The 18999-nt window shown below is 56.9% G+C and overlaps 2 protein-coding genes across 2 annotated transcripts in view; both read right to left on the reverse strand.

Moving 5' to 3' along the window:
- LOC123721003 (axoneme-associated protein mst101(2)-like) lies at positions 1-2367 on the reverse strand. The gene has a single exon (XM_045677987.1). The coding sequence runs from the start codon at positions 2365-2367 to the stop codon at positions 1-3; it is 2367 nt and encodes a 788-aa protein (XP_045533943.1).
- Positions 2368-7846: 5479 nt separating this feature from the next.
- Positions 7847-18999, reverse strand: part of LOC106711878 (fat-like cadherin-related tumor suppressor homolog) — a gene marked incomplete at its 5' end in the record, with an annotated part of 32366 nt that continues 21213 nt past the window's right edge. Inside the window, 14 exons of the mRNA XM_045677988.1 lie at positions 7847-7995; positions 8105-8263; positions 8382-8756; positions 8906-9439; positions 9700-10303; positions 10741-13275; positions 13382-13603; positions 13777-13946; positions 14172-14439; positions 14533-14828; positions 15052-15219; positions 15537-15857; positions 15940-16393; positions 16793-17217. Of these exons, the coding sequence (XP_045533944.1) occupies positions 7847-7995; positions 8105-8263; positions 8382-8756; positions 8906-9439; positions 9700-10303; positions 10741-13275; positions 13382-13603; positions 13777-13946; positions 14172-14439; positions 14533-14828; positions 15052-15219; positions 15537-15857; positions 15940-16393; positions 16793-17217 (6680 nt within the window). The remainder of the gene's footprint in view (positions 7996-8104; positions 8264-8381; positions 8757-8905; positions 9440-9699; positions 10304-10740; positions 13276-13381; positions 13604-13776; positions 13947-14171; positions 14440-14532; positions 14829-15051; positions 15220-15536; positions 15858-15939; positions 16394-16792; positions 17218-18999) is intronic.

Below are 18999 nucleotides of genomic sequence, written 5' to 3' on the forward strand. Positions count from 1 at the left end.
TCATTTTGTGGTGTTCTCGGTCTCCATCTCTACTTCACCGCTCGGTGGTGGTTGTGCCTGTTGCACGCTAGCGCTGCTCGCAACAAACACTCTACTAAACATCCTTTTCTTGGGGGCCGAGCACAATTTGCTCCCCAAGCGATGGTTGGCTGCCTTCCCGGCCTCCGCACACAGTGTGCAGTGGGGGGCAGCATGACACTCTGTGGCGCGGTGTCCCAGCTGGCCGCACCGGTAGCATTGAAGCCCCCGGTCGACCTCCGCAGTACACCGCGCTTTGACATGGCCAGCGTGAAGGCACTTGAAGCACCTCAGCTCCCTACGTTCGAGGAGCTTCACCCTGGCCGAGACCCATCCGACAAGAAGTTTCCCTTCAACCACCCTTTTGGCGGCTTCAACAGGGCATGAAACCCACACGGCGAATAGGCCGGACCTCTCTTGGCGGAGTGTGCCTACTTTTATGCAGTTGGCCGCGCATCCACCTTTGGCCGCAACCGCAGCTGTCACCTCTTCCTTAGTTACGGAATCGTCAAGTCCCGCTACAATCAACTCCGACATTTTCGTTGGACGGGAGACGGTGATGTCGCCTCCGTTCCCGAAGACCTCGCGAAGCCTCTCCGCGAGGAGGTCCGCCTTTGGCGCGCTAGTGGCACCGGGGATTTCAATGATGGACGCCCCAGTTGCCGCCCGCTTAAAGCGGACGCTCTCAATCTCCAAATCTTTGAGGTTAACTTTTTGTTTCGCCTCCGCCAGAGCCTTGGCGTATGTGACCCCCTTCTCCACAGCCGTGGGATGTAAGGTCACCACGACTGCCGAGGTCTTGGGGGCCCGCAGCTTAGGCGAGGACTTGACCTTCTCCTGCCCCTTCTTCGTCGTCGTGGGCGCCGATCTGGTGGTAGTCGGCGCCTTTTCTCTGAGGCCCCTCTTAACCACCGACGCCATGGTCTCCTTCATGGAAGCAGGCGCCGGCGGGAGGGGGCGTCCCGTCTCTTGGTTTTTGGCCTTGCCCTTCTTTTTAGCGGCCTTCTTTTTCGTCTTCGCCTTTTGGCCCGGATGGGCGGGTTGGGCTGCGGCAGAAGAAGAAGCGGCGGCGGCCGGCGCTGAAGAAGAGGTCGGCGCCTTCTTTTTTCCTTTGGCGCCGACCTTGATCCAGCCCGATTGGACCGGATCCGGGCGACGCTCGTCAGGCAGTTCTGCCTGGGTCTCAGCCGGTGTGTGGCGTGGACGGCTTGCCGGGGGTGGTAGTCTAGCTTCCGCCTCACGCCTGTCGTGAGCCAGTGCCGGCCGCAAGCGGGGCTCCGGATTTAGGCGCGGCTCTAGCCCGTCTATTCTAGCGTTGAGCCGTTCCGAGAGCCTGCTCAGGATCCGGTTCTCCAGTTCCTCCTCTGGTGATTGCAAGCATGTCGCTGTGGCGGGTTTAGGTGTAGCCCCCGCCTGCGACATGCACGCCTTCAGTTCTGCCACCTCTTTCTTTAATGCGGCCATCTCTGCCTGTAGGCGGGTGTTGGCGGCTCGCAGGAGCCTCGTCTCCTCGTTGACGTTTCGCGTCATCAGGCGTTTTGACGCCGCCCGAATCTGCGCCACCGCCTCCTTAAGTGCCTTCTTCGAAGTCCCTTTAAGATTACTCGATTTGTCGCAGACGGCCGCCACTGCCGCTGCGCCAAGCTCTATTTGTCCTCCTAATTCTACCGAGCCCAGCTCGTCCTCGTCCTCTATTTCAGATGCGGAGGTCTCTGAGAGTCGGACCCCCGCTCTGGTCGACCGCAGCCCCATCGTAAGCTCGGCGACGTCCTTCTCCGCTTCCCACTCGAGTTGTCGCCGGGTGGCCTCTGCCAACTCCCGTTTCGCTTTGGCGAGCCCAACGTAGTCTCCTGTAGTAGGCGGCCGCCCTCGGCCCTTCCTTGTTCCTGCCACTTTGGGCGAGGGACCCGCCTCTATATCGCCTGATGCGGCGGCTAGATGCCGCTTTCGGCCAAGACTCCCCCATTGTCCGGGGTGCCGGTCTTCGCGTACTTCCGATGGTTCTATATCCATGTCTTTGGGCGACGCGTCGGAGTCCGACGTGTCGCTTAGTGCTGGTAGACGCCGTCGCGGGGTGTTAGGTGACGCGATCGGGATGCGCTCTAGCAGCACTTTCACCTCCTTGGTTTTTGTGGCGTCCAATGATGGGCGCCTCGTCTTATCAGTATCCAAATCTCGTGCTATCGTTTCCATTATTCGTGCCTGGGTCGTCGTTGTTTTTGTAAGAAGACAGTCCTTGCCCCCCCCAGAATACGAGGGGCAGCCCGCGGCCGAGACCGCGGGGAGGGATTCTCCCCCGGCAGTGCCGGAGGTACCCTCCTGGGGTAATGTACTGTTTAGGGATGCCATCATACATTTTTCCAGTGTTGTCGGACACCGGAAACCGCCTTTAAGGGGTCTGGTCCCCATGACGCGCGGCCTACGAGGCCGCCATCCTCCGACCCCTCAGGGTCCGCTGGTGTTCCCCGCGGGCCTGTCCGGTATGGGAGGCCCTGTCCGGCATAGCCCCACGAGAAGACACCCCTCCCCTCCGCACGGCGGCACCTCGGTGCACGTCGCGCTCCGCACCGCCCAAAAGGCGTGCCCTCCTCCGGGTGATTTTTTAGAGAGGTTTTCTTCCTCGCAGCCCCACGCTCAGTGCGTAGGGCCCCCGGTCCGCTCAGTGCGGATTACGGTTTGCTTGGCGTCCACCGATCATGAAGACCGGTGGGCGGCCAAGTGTGGTGTTGCCACCGGGTAATTTTTTAGAGAGGTTTTCTTCCTCGCAGCCCCACGCTCAATGCGCAGGGCCCCCGGTCCGCTCAGTGCGGATTACGGTTTACTTGGCGTCCACTGATCATAAAGACCAGTGGGGGCCAAGTGAGGTGTCGCCACCGGGTAATTTTTTATAGAGGTTTTCTTCCTCGCGGCCCCACGCTCAGTGCGCAGAGCCCCCGTTTCCGCTCAGTGCGGATTTACGGTCTACTTGGCGTCCACCGATCATAAAGACCAGTGGGCGGCCAAGTGTGGTGTCACCACCGGGTAATTTTTTATAGAGGTTTTCTTCCTCGCGGCCCCACGCTCAGTGCGCAGAGCCCCCGTTTCCGCTCAGTGCGGACTTACGGTCTACTTGGCGTCCACCGATCATAAAGACCAGTGGGCGGCCAAGTGTGGTGTCACCACCGGGTAATTTTTTATAGAGGTTTTCTTCCTCGCGGCCCCACGCTCAGTGCGCAGAGCCCCCGTTTCCGCTCAGTGCGGACTTACGGTTTACTTGGCGTCCACCGATCATAAAGACCAGTGGGCGACCAAGTGTGGTGTCACCACCGGGTGATTTTTTATAGAGGTTTTCTTCCTCGCGGCCCCACGCTCAGTGCGCAGAGCCCCCGTTTCCGCTCAGTGCGGACTTACGGGTTTTGGTGTTTGGTTCGCGGGGCGAAAAAAGCCCTACCCCAGCAATATGCCGGGGCGTTCCCCTATCCACCACCCGGGGACGCGCCACGTCGGAGTTCACCTCTCCGCCCACTCGGACAACCGAGCAGGTCCGTGGCCGTGGAACCTAACCTAACCTAACCTAACCTAACCTAACCTAACCTAACCTAACCTAACCTAACCTAACCTAACCTAACCTAACCTAACCTAACCTAACCTAACCTTTTTTTTTTTTTTTTTTTTTTTTTTGTAACGAGGGAAAATACACTTCCGTACCCCTGCGCCGGGCAGTGCAATGGCGCAGGGAGTGTGGGACTCGCCTACAGTCGTTCAGCCATACCCACTAAAAACCCTCATGCCCACCTTAACGCAATGACCCGAGCTTTGTACCAGCTGAGCCATAACCAAAGCTCGGGCCGCGCGTCTGACGCCGAAGCGCCTCTCCCTAAGTGGTGAAAGCCAGAGAGGCAGGATCTTTTGTGTCCTACCACCCCAGCCCCCACCGGCGGGGCCAACCGGTCCCGCCCTCGCCCTACTCTACGTGCCGCAGAGGGGACTGGAAAACCAGTATCCCCCCTCGGCCTCTCCATCTCACATTCATCCTTCTCCTCACATCTGGCCATGAGGGCCGCAGGGGGCATGGTAAACCAGTACCCACCCACAGCCCCCACGACCTCACCCCACATCCGGCCACGAGGGCTGTAAGATGGGCAGGATAAACCAGTACCCACCCACACCCCCCGCGGCCCCACCACGTCGCATCTGCCGGTGCGACCCCGGTTGGGCATGGTCAGGGCGGAGTCACTGCTGTGACCCACCACTGACGGCCCTCTCCAGGTGGGTCGGTCATGTGCAACACCCAACACGATGACCGACCCTAGAGTTTGGTTCGCGGGGCCGAAGCCCTACCCCAGCCGAAGCCGGGGCGTTCCCCTATCCACCACCCGGGGACGCGCCACGTCGGAGTACTCCTCTCCGCCCACTCGGACAACCGAGCAGGTCCGTGGAACCTAACCTAACCTAACCTAACCTAACCTAACCTAACCTAACCTAACCTAACCTAACCTAACCTAACCTAACCTAACCTAACCTAACCTTTTTTTTTTTTTTTTTTTTTTTTTAAAGAGGGGAATGCTTTATGCATACGACATGCCCCGGGGGGGACACGAAGTTATGCGAGATTCTCTCCCCTAGTGGGAGCATACCCGCTAAACCACCTCTGTTCCTCCTGCGCATTGGTGACGGGGCTACGGGCACGCTTTCGCACTCCTCCGCGGCCCCGTCTGCGCTAGCCGCCGAAGCAGCTCCACCACTGGGGTGGGTGAACCCACCATCCATCCTTTAGGGGAGGCGCGCCGGAACGATACGCGCCATCCTCCTTGCCCTTCGAAGCGGGTGACAGGTCCCCCCGAACCTGCCACCACGGGGCTATGGAAGCCGGAGAGACGAGGTTTTACCCCCGCCTCCCCAGCCACCATCGGCGGGTCCGATGTCGGGCCCCGCCGTTGACCCTACGGGCCGCGGAGGGGCTGGGTATGCCAGTACCCCTCCGCGGCCCCACCATACACATCCGGCCACGAGGGCTGCAGGGGGCAGGATAAACCAGTACCCACCCGCACCCCCCGCGGCCCCACCTCCTGGCATGCTCCGAAGCGGACCCCACAGTCCGCCTCTGGCAGCCTCCTCCGGGTGGGTCGGCCCTGCACGCTAGACCAGCCCAGTCCGGCCCAAGACAGCCGGTCCTGCACGCTAGGCCGACCCTGGTTCCTCTTAGCTTCACCGTGGGAGGCAGCCACGGTTACTAGAGCCCCACCGCCACGACAAGGCGGGAACCGTTGGTGGGGAACCTAACCTAACCTAACCTAACCTAACCTAACCTAACCTAACCTAACCTAACCTAACCTAACCTAACCTAACCTAACCTACCACCCCGCCCGCCCGCCCACCTATCAACCTACCACCCCGCCCGCCCGCCCACCTATCAACCTACCACCCCGCCCGCCCGCCCACCTATCAACCTACCACCCCGACCGCCCGCCCACCTATCAACCTACCACCCAGAGTCTCCGGCGGATAACTCTACATCGCATTCCCCAAAACGCAGCTCGCCCCCTATTGTTAACAACTAAAACTGAAATCAAAGTATATCTATATCTAACGACAGATGGTGCTAGGGACTTAGCATTTACTAAATGAAGTCCAATGATTTATTTCACACACACACGACCTCTTAATCTTTATACATTATTATTATTATTATTCAAACTTTCGTGAGACATTATCATTATTAGCTTGTATAGGAACGGCTAAAACACTCACTTATATATATATATATATATATATATATATATATATATATATATATATATACAGTCAAAACCGTTTATGACGACATCGTTTAGAACAACATACCGGTTAAATTGACCAAAATCAAAGGTCCTGGCTGAATGTTATTACATATCTTTCCTATTAATACCTGTCACCGGTTGTTACAACTATCGGTTTTTACGACTCAGTATGAGTAGTAGTCCCTTCGATGTCGTTATAACAGATTTTTGACTGTATATATATATATATATATCCGGTGTCGTATAATATAATATAAGGGGGGGGGGGCGGAGTAGTTAATTATTTATTGTCTATCCATGTTGTGATAAGGGTTGATTACACCGCCGTTAAAAAAAAAAAAAAAAAAAAAAAAAAAAAAAAAAAAAAAAAAAAAAAAAAAAAAAGACGAAAAGAACCATAATAGCATGATATATAATGCAAAATATAATGCGTAACTCGGATAGAAATCCTACAAAACAAGCAAAAATAATTCGTGACAAGTTTATGTATTACTTTTGTGAACATAACTATTAATTTATTATTATTTCGTGTTGGTAGATTAATTTGTTGTTTGTTTCCTACACATTAAACTAGCACGTACATATCTACCTTCTCTAGTTAAGTTATAATCTGTAGTTTTAACAATTATATGAAAATAAACTGTTACTTCCAGGAAACAATTGTTTTATTTCTTCCCACAATTTATTTGTGGCTGCCCTATTTAAATGTTGCAGATGTTTGCTTTGCCAAATAGCAGTGCGATGTTGTACTGCAGATATAAATTCTTCAGTATTGATAGTATTGATATCCATGACGATTGACGACGCTTCGGCGGGTGAATCAAAATGGTTTAGAACCACAGGCGTAGTCGCCTAACTAACTAACGGGTTTAAATCCGGTGAACGCTATTGCACCGGCCCTTCCCATCCACCTACCAGGGTATTCTTCGTCTAGGAAATCCCTTACAGGACGTGCGTAATGTGCTGGGCACCCATCATGCTGGAACCACATATTCCTGACTGTCACCCCCCTTCCTATGTACGTAACCTTTTGGCACACCCTGTATAGAAACCTTGTAGAAGCCATGGTTTTGAGTTTTTAAACTACACCTTTTTAGTCGACTTCAAAAACAAGGATTATCAATTCGACTGTTAGAACACCTTTGGTGTAAAGTCAACAGGGGGCTCGAAAACACGTATATCCAAACTATTATTCAATTCTTTTTTTTTTTTTTTTTTTTTTTTTTTTTTTTTTTTTTTTTTTTTTTTTTTTTTTTTTTTTTTTTTTTTTCCGGTGGTGATTAGGGTAAAGAAGAAAAATAACACAATATCTTTATAGTTTTATTAGTCGTGTCAAAACTTACATAACAGTCGTTAAATAATTTACGAAATAGTAGGAGAGGGCGTCAGCCGCTGCCCAGATTTACACATAACATATAAAAATAGATTTTATAACATCAGTCGCTATCCTACAAGGAGAATGTATGATAAATGCTTACATTAAAATTATGATATGAATCTACATTCGGAGCACCATCGTACATTATGCTAATGGCACGCGTCGCGTGGCCTCAGGCGACATGTCACATCGCCAACACGTCACATCGCCAACGCGTTACATCGCCAACACGTCACATCGCCAACGCGTCACATCGCCAACACGTCACATCGCCAACGCGTCACATCGCGCCGGGTTAAGGCATATTAACATAACTATATTTACTAAAGGTACACAAGTATCAGAGGCCGCCGTCGCTGCATCTTGCGACATTCAATAGAGTACACACACAGAGAGCGGACACGCGCACACACACCCGGACAGACTCGCTCGCACAACAGACATACATTATTACCACTTAGTAAATAATACTTTACACTATCACATGTCGGCACGATTGAAGCTCGTTTTACTGTACATTACATTACATACATAGCTTCACTTTCTTTATTTAAATATACATACATATATACACTTCACATTCTGTTACAACATAACGTCACACAGTAATTGGAATGTTTGGTTCGTGCGCGCGCTACGTGCCGCGCGGGCGGCGGCGGCGGCGGCGGCGGCGGCGGGGCGCGGCGTGACGTCACACCTGCGTGTGGCGCGCCCCTCCCCCGCCTCCCCCTCCCCCGCCCGTCTCCTCCGCGTCCGAGTCCTCTATCTCGCAGAGGTTGGCCGACAGGTCGCTGCCGGAGCCCGCGCCGGCGCCGCCCAGCAGCGAGCGCCGCTCCTCCGCTGCAAGACAAGCACACGTCTCACACAACAGTACCACACCGGCCGTCAACCTCGTCCTCACCCACCTCGTCAATGCCTTCGACTCGAAAAGATAAATAAGGTCTCTCACCCAGCATGGTGATGAGGCTGGCGGCGTCGGGGTCGCGGCGTCGCATCCCGCCCCCGCCCCCTCCCCCGCCCCCGCCCTCGCCCTCGCTCTCGCCCTCGTCCTCGCCGCAGCCGGCCGCCGCGGGCAGGTACTCGTCCGGGTGCAGCAAATATGACGACGCTGGTGAAACAAAAAAAAAATAAATAAACATCTCGTATTTGCAAATAAACACCAAAATTCAATAAATAAAAAAAAAAAAAAAAGAAAAAAAAAAAAGGCGTATCAGAGCAAAAGAGACAGCCACCGTCAGTGAAGCGCAGCGCGTCCAGGTCGAGGTCGTCGGGCGCCGAGTCGGTGTCTGTGTGCGGGGCGCGGTGCGGGGCGCGGTGCGGGGCGCGGCGCGGGGCGTGTGCGGGGTGCGCGGGGTGTGCGGGGCGTGCGGGGTGCGCGGGGCGCGGGGCGCGCGGCGAGGGCGAGGCGCGCTCGCGTCCCGACGGCGGCTCGGAGGAGTCGGGTCGCTCGGAGCCCGCCACCTCGCTGATGCCGGGCAGACCGCCGCCTCCGCACCAGTCGGAGCAGTCCCAGTGGTAGCCCCCCACCAGGTGCGGGGAGCCCGACGCCGCCACCGAGGTCGGCGCCGGGGCGCGGCTCCCTCGCTTGCACCCCTTCAGATCTAAGAGAACACACATCAATGAAATAATAAAAAAAAAAAAAAAAATACAGGAAAAATGTATTTTATTAACGACTAGCTAACGCCCGCGACTTCGGCCGTCGAGGATGAGAGATACTTTATTTCTATAAATGAGTTGAAGCCGCACTCACCGTTATAAATTTTATTGTCGACGAAGGTGTGCAGATGCATCTGCTCGGACCAGGGTTTGCGGTCCGCGGCGTCGATGTTGAGGTTGCGCAGATAGTCGGGCGGGATTCCCTCCAGCTCGTCGCCCGCCGAGCCGTAGCTGCGCAGAGTGTCGATGTTGTTGAGCGGCGGGTGGTCGGCGCAAGAGGCGGGACGTTCGAGCCGCTCTCGCCGCACCGCCTCCAGGTTGGACAGCTTGGAGGCGCGCGGCGGCGGCGCCTTGTCCCCGCCTCCGCCCGCGTGCAGCGCGCTGTTGAGGGGCGCGTTGTGCACGTGCGCGAGGCGGGCGCGTGCGGCGCGACGCCGGCGCAGCAGCGGCACGGCCACGCAGGCGGCCAGCGCGGCCAGCACCGCCAGCGCCGCGGCGGGCAGCGGCCAGCGCGCGGCCAGCGCCCAGCGCCACGCGTCGTGCAGCGAGCGCGGCGCCGGCCCGCCCACTCCGCCCACACCGCCCGCCAACACCGCGTCAGAGTACAGAGGATTGCCGCAGTTCATGCCTGCAGTTTTAGGTTTTGTAATAACGTAATGCGGGAGGTGTGATAGTTTGGAGATTGAACTTATGTTAGTAAAATCACATTGGAACACAATTTAATTTAATAAAATTAGTCATTATAGAAGACAAGCGTACAGTACAGTACAGTCGATTCGATTACGAGATCCGGCCGTTAGTATGTAGGTACAGGAAGAGATCTCTTCTTCTTCTTAAATGGCCCGAAATGAAGCGACATAATTTATAAGCGGAAATAAAATAGCGAACCTGTTTTATTCGGTGGACACAGACATCTGAAGGAGCCGAGCTCGTTGAGGCAGGTGGCGCCGTTGAGGCAGGGCTCGCCGGCGCACTCGTCCACGTCGTACTCGCAGCGCGGGCCGTAGTACCCCCGGCAGCGGCAGGCCGGGCCGCGCTCGCCGTCCTCGCAGGCGCCGCCGTGTGCGCACACGCCCGGCGTGCACCAGCGCCCGCGCTCGCAGCGCGCGCCGCGCAGTCCCGGCGCGCACGCGCACCTGAACGTGCCGCTCTCCGGCGAGCAGTAGCCGCCGTGCAGACACGGCTGCGAGGCGCAGGGGTCGGTGTCCAACTCGCAGAAGCGGCCCGCGAAGCGCGCGTGGCACGTGCACGCGAAGGCGACGTCCTCGAGCAGCGCGGGGTCGGGCAGCGCGCGACACGTGCCGCCGTTGAGGCAGGGGTAGGAGTCGCAGGGTCCGGGCGCGGGCAGGGCGGGGCAGGAGAGCACGCGGCGGGCGCGCACGCCACGTGTCAGCTGCACGCGCCCGTCTCTAGAAGTGCCCCCCTCTTCTATTGGTAGTGCCACTTCGCCAATTTTTATGTCCGCGATGCATCCGTGGAATCCATAAGTGACCTGGAAATTGTTGTATTTTATTTTACTGATATCATAAATCCGAATGTCACAGTTGGTGACAATTCCGAAACCTCCTTCCACCTAGTGTAACGTCACATATTTTGCAATTTTACGAAATTTATGAAAAAAAAATATATTTTTATTTTCCATTTAAATGTAATAATATTCTTAAGACATAAAATATTATATTTGGAAAAAGCGTGATGTCACAAATTTAGGGAGCCCTCCTCGCTCCTCGTCTCACAATGTCACACTCCGTCGACACCCCTCCACTTATGTTAAATTAAATCTATTATCTGATGACTTTAATTGTACAACTTGATCAACATTGAAGTACGGCTCGCCCACTAGTTGATGGAAATTTGATAGTCGTAGTGTTTAACTGTGTCTCGTATCTCATACTCGTAACAATACATAACAATATTATAAATATGTACCTGTTCCGGCGCCAGTGCGTAGGCGTGTCGTAACAGCGCAGCTCCGACCAGCACGCGGTCGTGGCGCGCGTCCAGCACGGCGTCGCGCGCCGGCGCCTGCGCGTGTGCGACGCGGCGGTCCACCGCCAGGCGCACGGCCGCCCCGCGTCGCTCCAGCTGCACCCAGTGCCACGCGCCGTCTGCCACCGCGCCTCCCGCACGCAGCGCCACCGCGCCCCCGCCCAGCTCCATGCGGCACTGCACCGCGCCCTCCGCCAACTCCAGCACCAGGTACTCCACGCGCCCCGCAGCCTGCAGCAGCACGCCGCGCTCGCGCCGCGTGCGGAACCGCAGCGACAGGGTCAGCTCGTCCTCGAGCAGCCGCTCGCCGTGCACCACGCCGCGCTCCAGCCGGTACACCAGGTACCCGTCGCCCGGCAGGTACGTCACCGGCGAGGGCGCACGACACTCTCCCTCCCCCTCGCCGCCCTCGCCGCCCTCCTCGCAGCGCGCGCCCGGGCACGAGGCGCACGAGGCGACTGCGCGCTCGCAGCGGTCGCCTTCGAAGCCCGGGGAACAGGCGCATTCGGCGAGCAGTCTATGAGGCGCGCCGACCAGCGCGAACACGTCTGTGGCCACGGCCCGTACGGCCGCGGCGTGCAGTTGCACGCGCTCGGTGCACGCGCCGTGCACGCAGCCGCCGCACGACGCGCGCACTAACTCCTCGACCACCAGTCGCGTGCTCTCCTCCAGCCGCTCCAGATGCGCGTGCAGGTTGCGCCGCATCACTTCCGGGGATAAGAAGCCGTTTCCGTCCTCGGACCGCACCGCGAAAGCTACGTCGAGGTCCTGCGCGATCCGTCTCGTCGTGCGGCGAGGCCGCGTCGACTCCGCCTCGAAGTCGGCGTCCGAAGCCTGCACCCCGACGATGAGTACGTCGCTCTGCCGACACAGCGTGGCCTCGTGCACCGCGCGGACGAAACCCTTGCGATGGCTGAGCACAAAGTCGCGATCGGTCACTTCTCGAAAGCGGATGACCACGGAGTGCGTCAACATCTCATCCGTCACGAGCAGGACGGCGACGTGGACGAGGGCGTGGCCGACGAACTTGCCGTCGTGGACGGTGACGTTGAGGCGGTACTCGCCGACGTCGATGCGCGGCGCGGCCCGCAGCGTGCCGGTGGCGGCGTCGATCTCGAAGAGGTCGGTGGGCGGGTAGGGCGCGCCGTCGGCCGCCGCCAGCGCGTAGCTCAGCGTGTCGTACGCGTCCCGGTCGGACGCGAACACGCGCCCGATCACGCCGCCGGGAAATTCATCGAGATAAGAATTGATGACTATTTCTAGCGGAGTTACGACGGGAGGGTGATGAGATTCTTCGATGACTTTGATGTAGACCCACGCGTCGGAGAACAAGGGAGGCGTCCCGTTGTCGAACACGCGCACTTGTAACACGTATCGATCCTTGATGCGATGATTAAATCTGGTCGCCGATCGTAAATATCCATCTTGCTCCAAACGGAACGCTCCCATTTCATTGCCGGATTGAAAATCGAAAGTGAAAGGCGCCGCGTTGGGAGGCGCGTCCGCGTCGTCGACGACAAACTTCAGGATGGTGAATCCGAGCGGCTTGTCCTCCTGCACGACCGCCGTGTAGTTGGTCTGCGCGAATAGCGGCGGATTGTCGTTCGCGTCGAGCACCTCGACGTTCAAGAAGGCGGCGGCCTCCAGCGCCGGCTGGCCGCGGTCCCGCGCGCGCACCTCCAGCACGTAAGCGGGCGTGGCCTCGCGGTCCAGCGCCGCGGCCAGAGACACGTGCCCGGTGTCGGCGTCCACGGCGAAGCGTCCGTCGCGGTCGCCGCGCGCGATGCTGTAAGTGACGCGCCCGTTGGCGCCCTCGTCCGCGTCGACCGCCACCACCTGCGCGACCAGACTGCCCGGCGCCGCGTCCTCTCGCACGCGCGCTCCGTACGACGTCTGCGAGAATACCGGCGCGTTGTCGTTGCCGTCGAGCACCGTGATGTTGACGGTGGCGTGGTCGCTGAGCGGGGGCGTGCCGCCGTCCACGGCCTGCACCGTCAAAAAGTATTCCTTCCTGTGCTCGAAGTCTAGAGGGCGCGCGACCGCGAGAGCGCCGCTGTCGCGGTCGACTGCGAAGTCCTCGCGGTCGTCGCCGGCGACGAGGGAGTAGTAGACGTCCGCGTTGACGCCGGCGTCGCGCGAGGTGGCGCGCACGCGCAGCAGCTCGGTGCCCACCGGGCGCATTTCGGGCACGACCGCTCGGTATTGCTTGAAATCAAATTCGGGCGGGTTGTCGTTGATGTCGGCCACGGTGAGTCGGACGGTGGCGACCGCGGACCGCGGCGGCACCCCGGCGTCGACGGCGCGCACCCGCAGCGTGTGCTCGGCGCGCAGCTCGCGGTCCAGGGCGGCGCGGAGTCTGACGATGCCGCTGTCGCCGGCCAACTCGAAGGCCGCGTTGCCATCGCCCGCATCCTCTTCGACGAACGAGTAATGAACCAGGCCGTTCTCCCCCAGGTCCGCGTCCGTAGCGTGCACCTATAAATATAAATAATATAAGCGAACCCGGGACAGGCACGTCCGAGCGAGGGAGGCGGTGTGCGGGGTGTGCGGGGTGTGCGGGGGGTGCGGACGGGGGGCGGACCTTGGCGACGAGGGCCCCGAGGTCGGCGTCCTCTGGTAGCGTGGCGCTGTAGAGGGACGCGGAGAAGCGCGGCTCGTTGTCGTTGACGTCGTCGAGGTGTACGCGCAGCTCGGCGCGGCACGCCCACTCGGGCCGGTCGCGGTCCTGCGCGTGCGCCGCCAGCTCGTACTCGGCCACGGTCTCGCGGTCCAACTCCTCGGCGACAGTTATTACTCCGGTTTCCTGTATTTAAGTTTACAAATCACTCCGATAATGAACTCGTTCGCTTGATTCAAGAGTAATTCCTAAAATATGCAAGTTTACTTTGATGTTTGACGCAGTCGCTTCTATTTTATTTATTAGTATAAATATAAAATTATTAATGGGTCCGCTACACACTAGAAGAGTAGGGGCACCTTGTGTATGGAGAAGTGGTCGGCGTGGTCGCCGGTGAGGAAGAAGCGTGCGCGTGCATTGTGCGGCTCGTCGGCGTCGCGCACTCGCAACGTCGCCACGTGCGCGCCGCGCGCCGCGTCCTCCGACAGGCGCGCGCGCAGGCGGTGCTGCTCGCAGTACGGCGGGTTATCTACGAACCGAATGCCAGGTAATTCGTAAGATGCCATCACCAGGGTGGCCACCATGCTTCATTACGCTCCCGGTGCTAGGAATGTGCCACGTTAGAGTGTTTAAATTGAAAACACCAGCACTTCCCGTCTTAATCTAAAAGGCAAAAAGGTTCTCAGTGGCCGGGACGCCACCTTTTTGGCGGAACGTTTACGTAATTCAGAACTCAATACAGAGATGATCTCACCGTTGACGTCGAGCACGGTGATGTTGACGCGCGTGTAGGCGGTGAACTTGCCGTCAGCGGCGGCCACGTCGAGCGCATAGGCGGCAGCGGTCTCGCGGTCCAGCGCGCGCGCCACGAACAGTTCGGCGCCCGAGGCGGACGCGCGCAGCTGGAAGCGCGCCGAAGGGTCGCCGGCCGCCACGAAATAGGAGCGCGGGCCTCCAGACGCATCCGCGTCCGACACGCCCAGCCGCACCACCACCGTGCCCGCCGGCGCGTCCTCGCGAACCTGTCGCCGCGCACGAGTTAGCTTCATCCTACCGCCAAAGTACGTCCCCCGCGTGCTCACTGCTACTTAAACGGAAAAGTTACTACAGCATACCTGAGCCTCGTAAAGTTCCCGATGGAAGGCGGGCGGGCAGTCGTCGTAGTCGATCAGGCGCACGACGAGCGTGCCGCGCGCGCTGCGGGCCGGCGCGCCGCCGTCCGTCGCCAGCAGCGGCACGCGGTACTCGGCGCGCGTCTCGCGGTCCAGCGCGCGCGTCGTGCGCACCCAGCCCGTCTCCGCCTCCACCGCGAACGGCAGCGCCTCGCCCTCGCCCCCCACGTCGCCCACCGCCGCGCCCAGCGCGAAACGCACCTCGCCATTGGAGCCCGCGTCAGGGTCGTCCGCCATCACTGCCACATGCAGCACCGGCACCACATTCATCACACGTTTCGTAGGTATTTTAATTAAAAAGTTAGCAAATATACATACACGGCGACATACACGTGGAGTAAAGTGATACATGGAATCACGATTCCTAATAAATTGCGTTCTTACTGGCTATGAAAAAAACTATCGCATATGTCGTTGTGCTCGTGCAGTCAGTGCGGTGTCAGTCGCGGGTCGCATACTCACGCTGGACGACGTAGGAGTCGGGCGGCGTGTTCTCCGCGAGCTGCACCACGTACGGCTGCGAGTGGAAGGAGGGCGCGTGCTCGTTCACGTCCAGCACGCGAAGGCGCGTCGTCGCCATCACGCCCGGCGCCGCGCCCCCCGCGCCCCCCGCACCCTCCGCGATCACGCCTGCGCCCACAGAACATGTTTTCTCCTCGTGTCCACAAGTCGGACACATTCAAATAATAATAGAAGAACAATTTTCTGCGAACTATAACATGTGTAAGAGATTTATTCTTTATAATAAAGTCGTGTGATAATTTTAGGACTTAATATCTACCGCAGAAATATCTTTTATTTGTAGATCAAATGAGATGAGTTTTTTTTTTTCAGACAATCGACCAGACACAATATATATGACCGATCGATAAATGAAATAAGTCGCTCGAAACTAGACCTTCGACCGGCAAATACGAATGTCGAGCCACCAGTCGACTTCCACTTACCTATGTAGTGGTCGGCGGCGGCCTCGCGGTCGAGCGGCGCGGCGACCACGAGTCGGCCCCCCGCCTCCACCGCGAACAGGTGCCGCGAGGGGGAGTCGGCCAGCCGGTAGCGCGGCGCCGGGCCGGGCGCCCCCGCGTCCAGCTCGGCCACCGGCGTGCCCGGCGCCGCGTCCTCGCGCACGAACACCTCGGGCGGCGGCGGCTTGATGCGCGGCGCCGCCTCGCCCCCGCCCGGCGCCAGCACGAACACCGACACGGGCGCCTCGCCCGCCAGCCCGCCGGCGTCGCGCGCGCGCACCCACACCTGCAGCGCGCGCCCCGCTGTCCCCACACGCACAGATCATTTGTTTGTCATATACATCAAGTTGCATCAATTTATTTATCATCATGAAATTTATCTCACCGAAAGCGGAAGCGTTGCGCGCAAAGGACAGCACGCCGGTGAGCGGGTCGACGGCGAACAGACCGCTGGCGTCGGTGCGCAGCTCGCCCTCGTACACGGAGTAGGTGAGGCGCGCGCCGTCCGCGTCCGCGTCGTGCGCGCGCAGAGCCAGCAGCGGCTCGCCGGGCGGCTTGTCGGCGCGAGCGCTCGCGCGGTACTCGCTCAGCGGGAACGCGGGCGCGCAGTCGTTGATGTCGGCGACGCGCACGCGCACGGCCGTGTGCGCCAGTCGGCCGCCGCCGTCCGCCGCCTGCACCGGCACCAGCCACTCGGCGCGCGCCTCGCGGTCCAGCGGCACGCGCGTCGTCAGCGCCCCGCTGCGGCCGTCCACCGCGAACGTCTCGCGCAGCCGCGCCGACGGGATGGAGTACGTGACGGCGCCGAACTCGCCCGCGTCCTCGTCGTACGCCTTCACCTGCGGCGCGATCGCGTCACTTTTAGCTTTGCTGCATATTTTACTTAACCTCGAATAAGTCATTTTAAACGATTTTATTTAACTCGCTCTTTGCTTTACTTCGGTCCCTAAAGGTGGGTACAGACCGGTGAAATGTAACATGAAATGTATAATTCTGCCTTTCATTGCATGTTCGCTGCAAGCGTGGACGCATAGCGCGCTCTTAACGCGCATTCACGAACCTCCCGCGTTCGTCTGTTTGTCCCTTTGTGTTCGCGCGCGGCTTGAAATGCTCGTAGCGTGCACAAGACGTTCAAACTATGAGAAATTGTTACAAAGTGTGTTACCTTTCATGACACATTGCATGTTACGTTTCACCAGTCTGTACCCACCTTTAGAACGGTAGGAGAGACTAGTTACCGTGGTGAGGAGCAGAGGCGGCGGCTGGTTCTCGAGCGCGCGCGCCTCGTGCACGCGGTGGGGGAAGTGCGGCGCGGCGCGATTGGCGGGCGCCAGCGCGAGCTTGACGCGGGCGAAGGTGACGTGCGCGCCGTCCGACACGGACACGTCGAGCGAGCGGCGCGCGGCGGGGGCGGAGGCGGGGGACGCAGAGAGCAGCGCGCGCGGCTCCGCCAGCGAGAGCACGCCGGTGTCGGGGTGCAGCGCGAAGGCGCGCGTGTCTGCGGGCGCGCCGGCCAGCGCGTACTGCAGGCGCGGCGCGTCGCGCACGTCGGGGTCCCAGGCGGCGATGCGCGCGAGGGCAGTGCCGCGCGCCGCCTCCGGCGAGACGGGCGCGCTGACGACGGCGCGCTCCATGCGGGGCGCGTTGTCGTTCACGTCCTCCACTGCGGCAGAAGGAGGTCCGCGGACGGACGCTGTAGTGAGCTGAACTAGCGTATTGTACGTTGCCGCAGCTCTCGGCATTAATGTACAGTTATGGTCGTCTCATCGTTAATACGTTAACCGCTCTGAATTTTATCAATAATTTTTTTATTAAACTGTAGCCAAAATAAATTTCGTGCAAATTCCAATAAATATAATTCTATTTCTTCATGTTCCTCTTTTTTGAAAGATCGTATGGTCTTAAAAATAAATGAAGGATTGTTTACGTCTTAACAAACTGTATCACTTTAATTATTGTACAACGATTACACTTGCTTTGCCTAGATGGCGTTGTTTGATTTAAATGCGTGGTATGGTTACGTTTTTGTATTGTCAATAAGTGATTTGATTAATTTGTAATAAATGTCTTCGTTCTGAGTACATGTGGTTTTATTCATTAATACATTGGTGTGTTAAAAGTGCTGTGTTGTGCGTGAACAAATATTCTCGACCCTGAAGGCATAGACATAAGGTCCATCGATCCGGATTTCCGAACTGAGCGGGGATAGCGGTCTACAGCGACGGAGCTGAGTGGTCAACGGAGCTGTACGGCAACGAAGCCGTGCTGAGCGACGAGCGGGTCGGCTGTGCTGAGCCGAACGGACTGCGGTCGGCGAAACGGATCGGAGCAAGTAAGAGAAGTTATTAATAGTGATCAAAGTGCACGTAAAAGTTAAATAACATGGAGGCGCAGTTAAGATTATTGGAAGACATTAAATGTCGTATTCATAAGGGACTTATTAATTTCAAAAAGTCTCCAAAAGAGAGGGTAAATCAAGCATATGTAGAATCTCGATTGGAAATTTTGGATAAACAATTCGAAGATTTCACAAGAAAACATGAAGATCTTTTAATGAAATACACTGAAGCGGATTTAAACTCAACAAGTTATATCAAAAATGACGTGTTTGAAACGGTCACGGATATTTTTATAACTTATAAGGTAGAATTAAAAAATGCTTTATCTAATAGTTTACAGTCATGTAATAAAAGTGAGGCTTCACCAGATAACGATACGAAAACAAAATCGATTGCTAAATTACCTAAAATAGCCATTCCCATTTTTAGCGGTAAATATCAAGAGTGGTCAACATTTAGGGATTTGTTTTTGTCATTAATTGATGGTAATGAAACTCTTGATGATGTACAACGACTACACTATTTAAGATCTCAGTTGTCAGGTGAAGCCGCACAGCTCATAAAGCACATTCCTATTACGCATGCAAACTATAAAAAATGTTGGTCCCTATTAAATAGCCGTTACAACAATAAAAGGTTCTTGGCGAATTGCATTCTCAAGCGTCTACTTAACCAAAAACAAATGACCATTGAGTCATCTATAACTCTCAAGCAACTTTTAGACACAACAACCGATTGCTTACACGAGTTATCAAATCTAGGGGTTCAAGTGGACGCTTGGGATATTATTGTTATTTATTTGATTGGCTCCAAGTTGGACGTTGAGACTAGGAAGCAGTGGGAACTCCAGGTTAGTCAATCTTGCGATGAACTTCCTAGCTTCAAAACTTTTCGGGACTTCTTGGAAAAACGTTTTCGAGCTCTTGAATTTTTAGAACCACAGAGTAGCAAGTCCAGTAGCAGTACTAAAGCATTGCATGTAGTTTCAAAAATATCCTGTCCACTTTGTTCTGAAGAGCATCTCTTGTGTCGTTGTAAGAGGTTTATTCAGGAATCAGTCGATCAGCGTCGTCAGATAGCTAAAAATCACGGTTTGTGTTTTAATT

This window comes from Papilio machaon, chromosome 5 (genome assembly GCF_912999745.1).
Source record: "Papilio machaon chromosome 5, ilPapMach1.1, whole genome shotgun sequence".
Taxonomy (NCBI): domain Eukaryota; kingdom Metazoa; phylum Arthropoda; class Insecta; order Lepidoptera; family Papilionidae; genus Papilio; species Papilio machaon.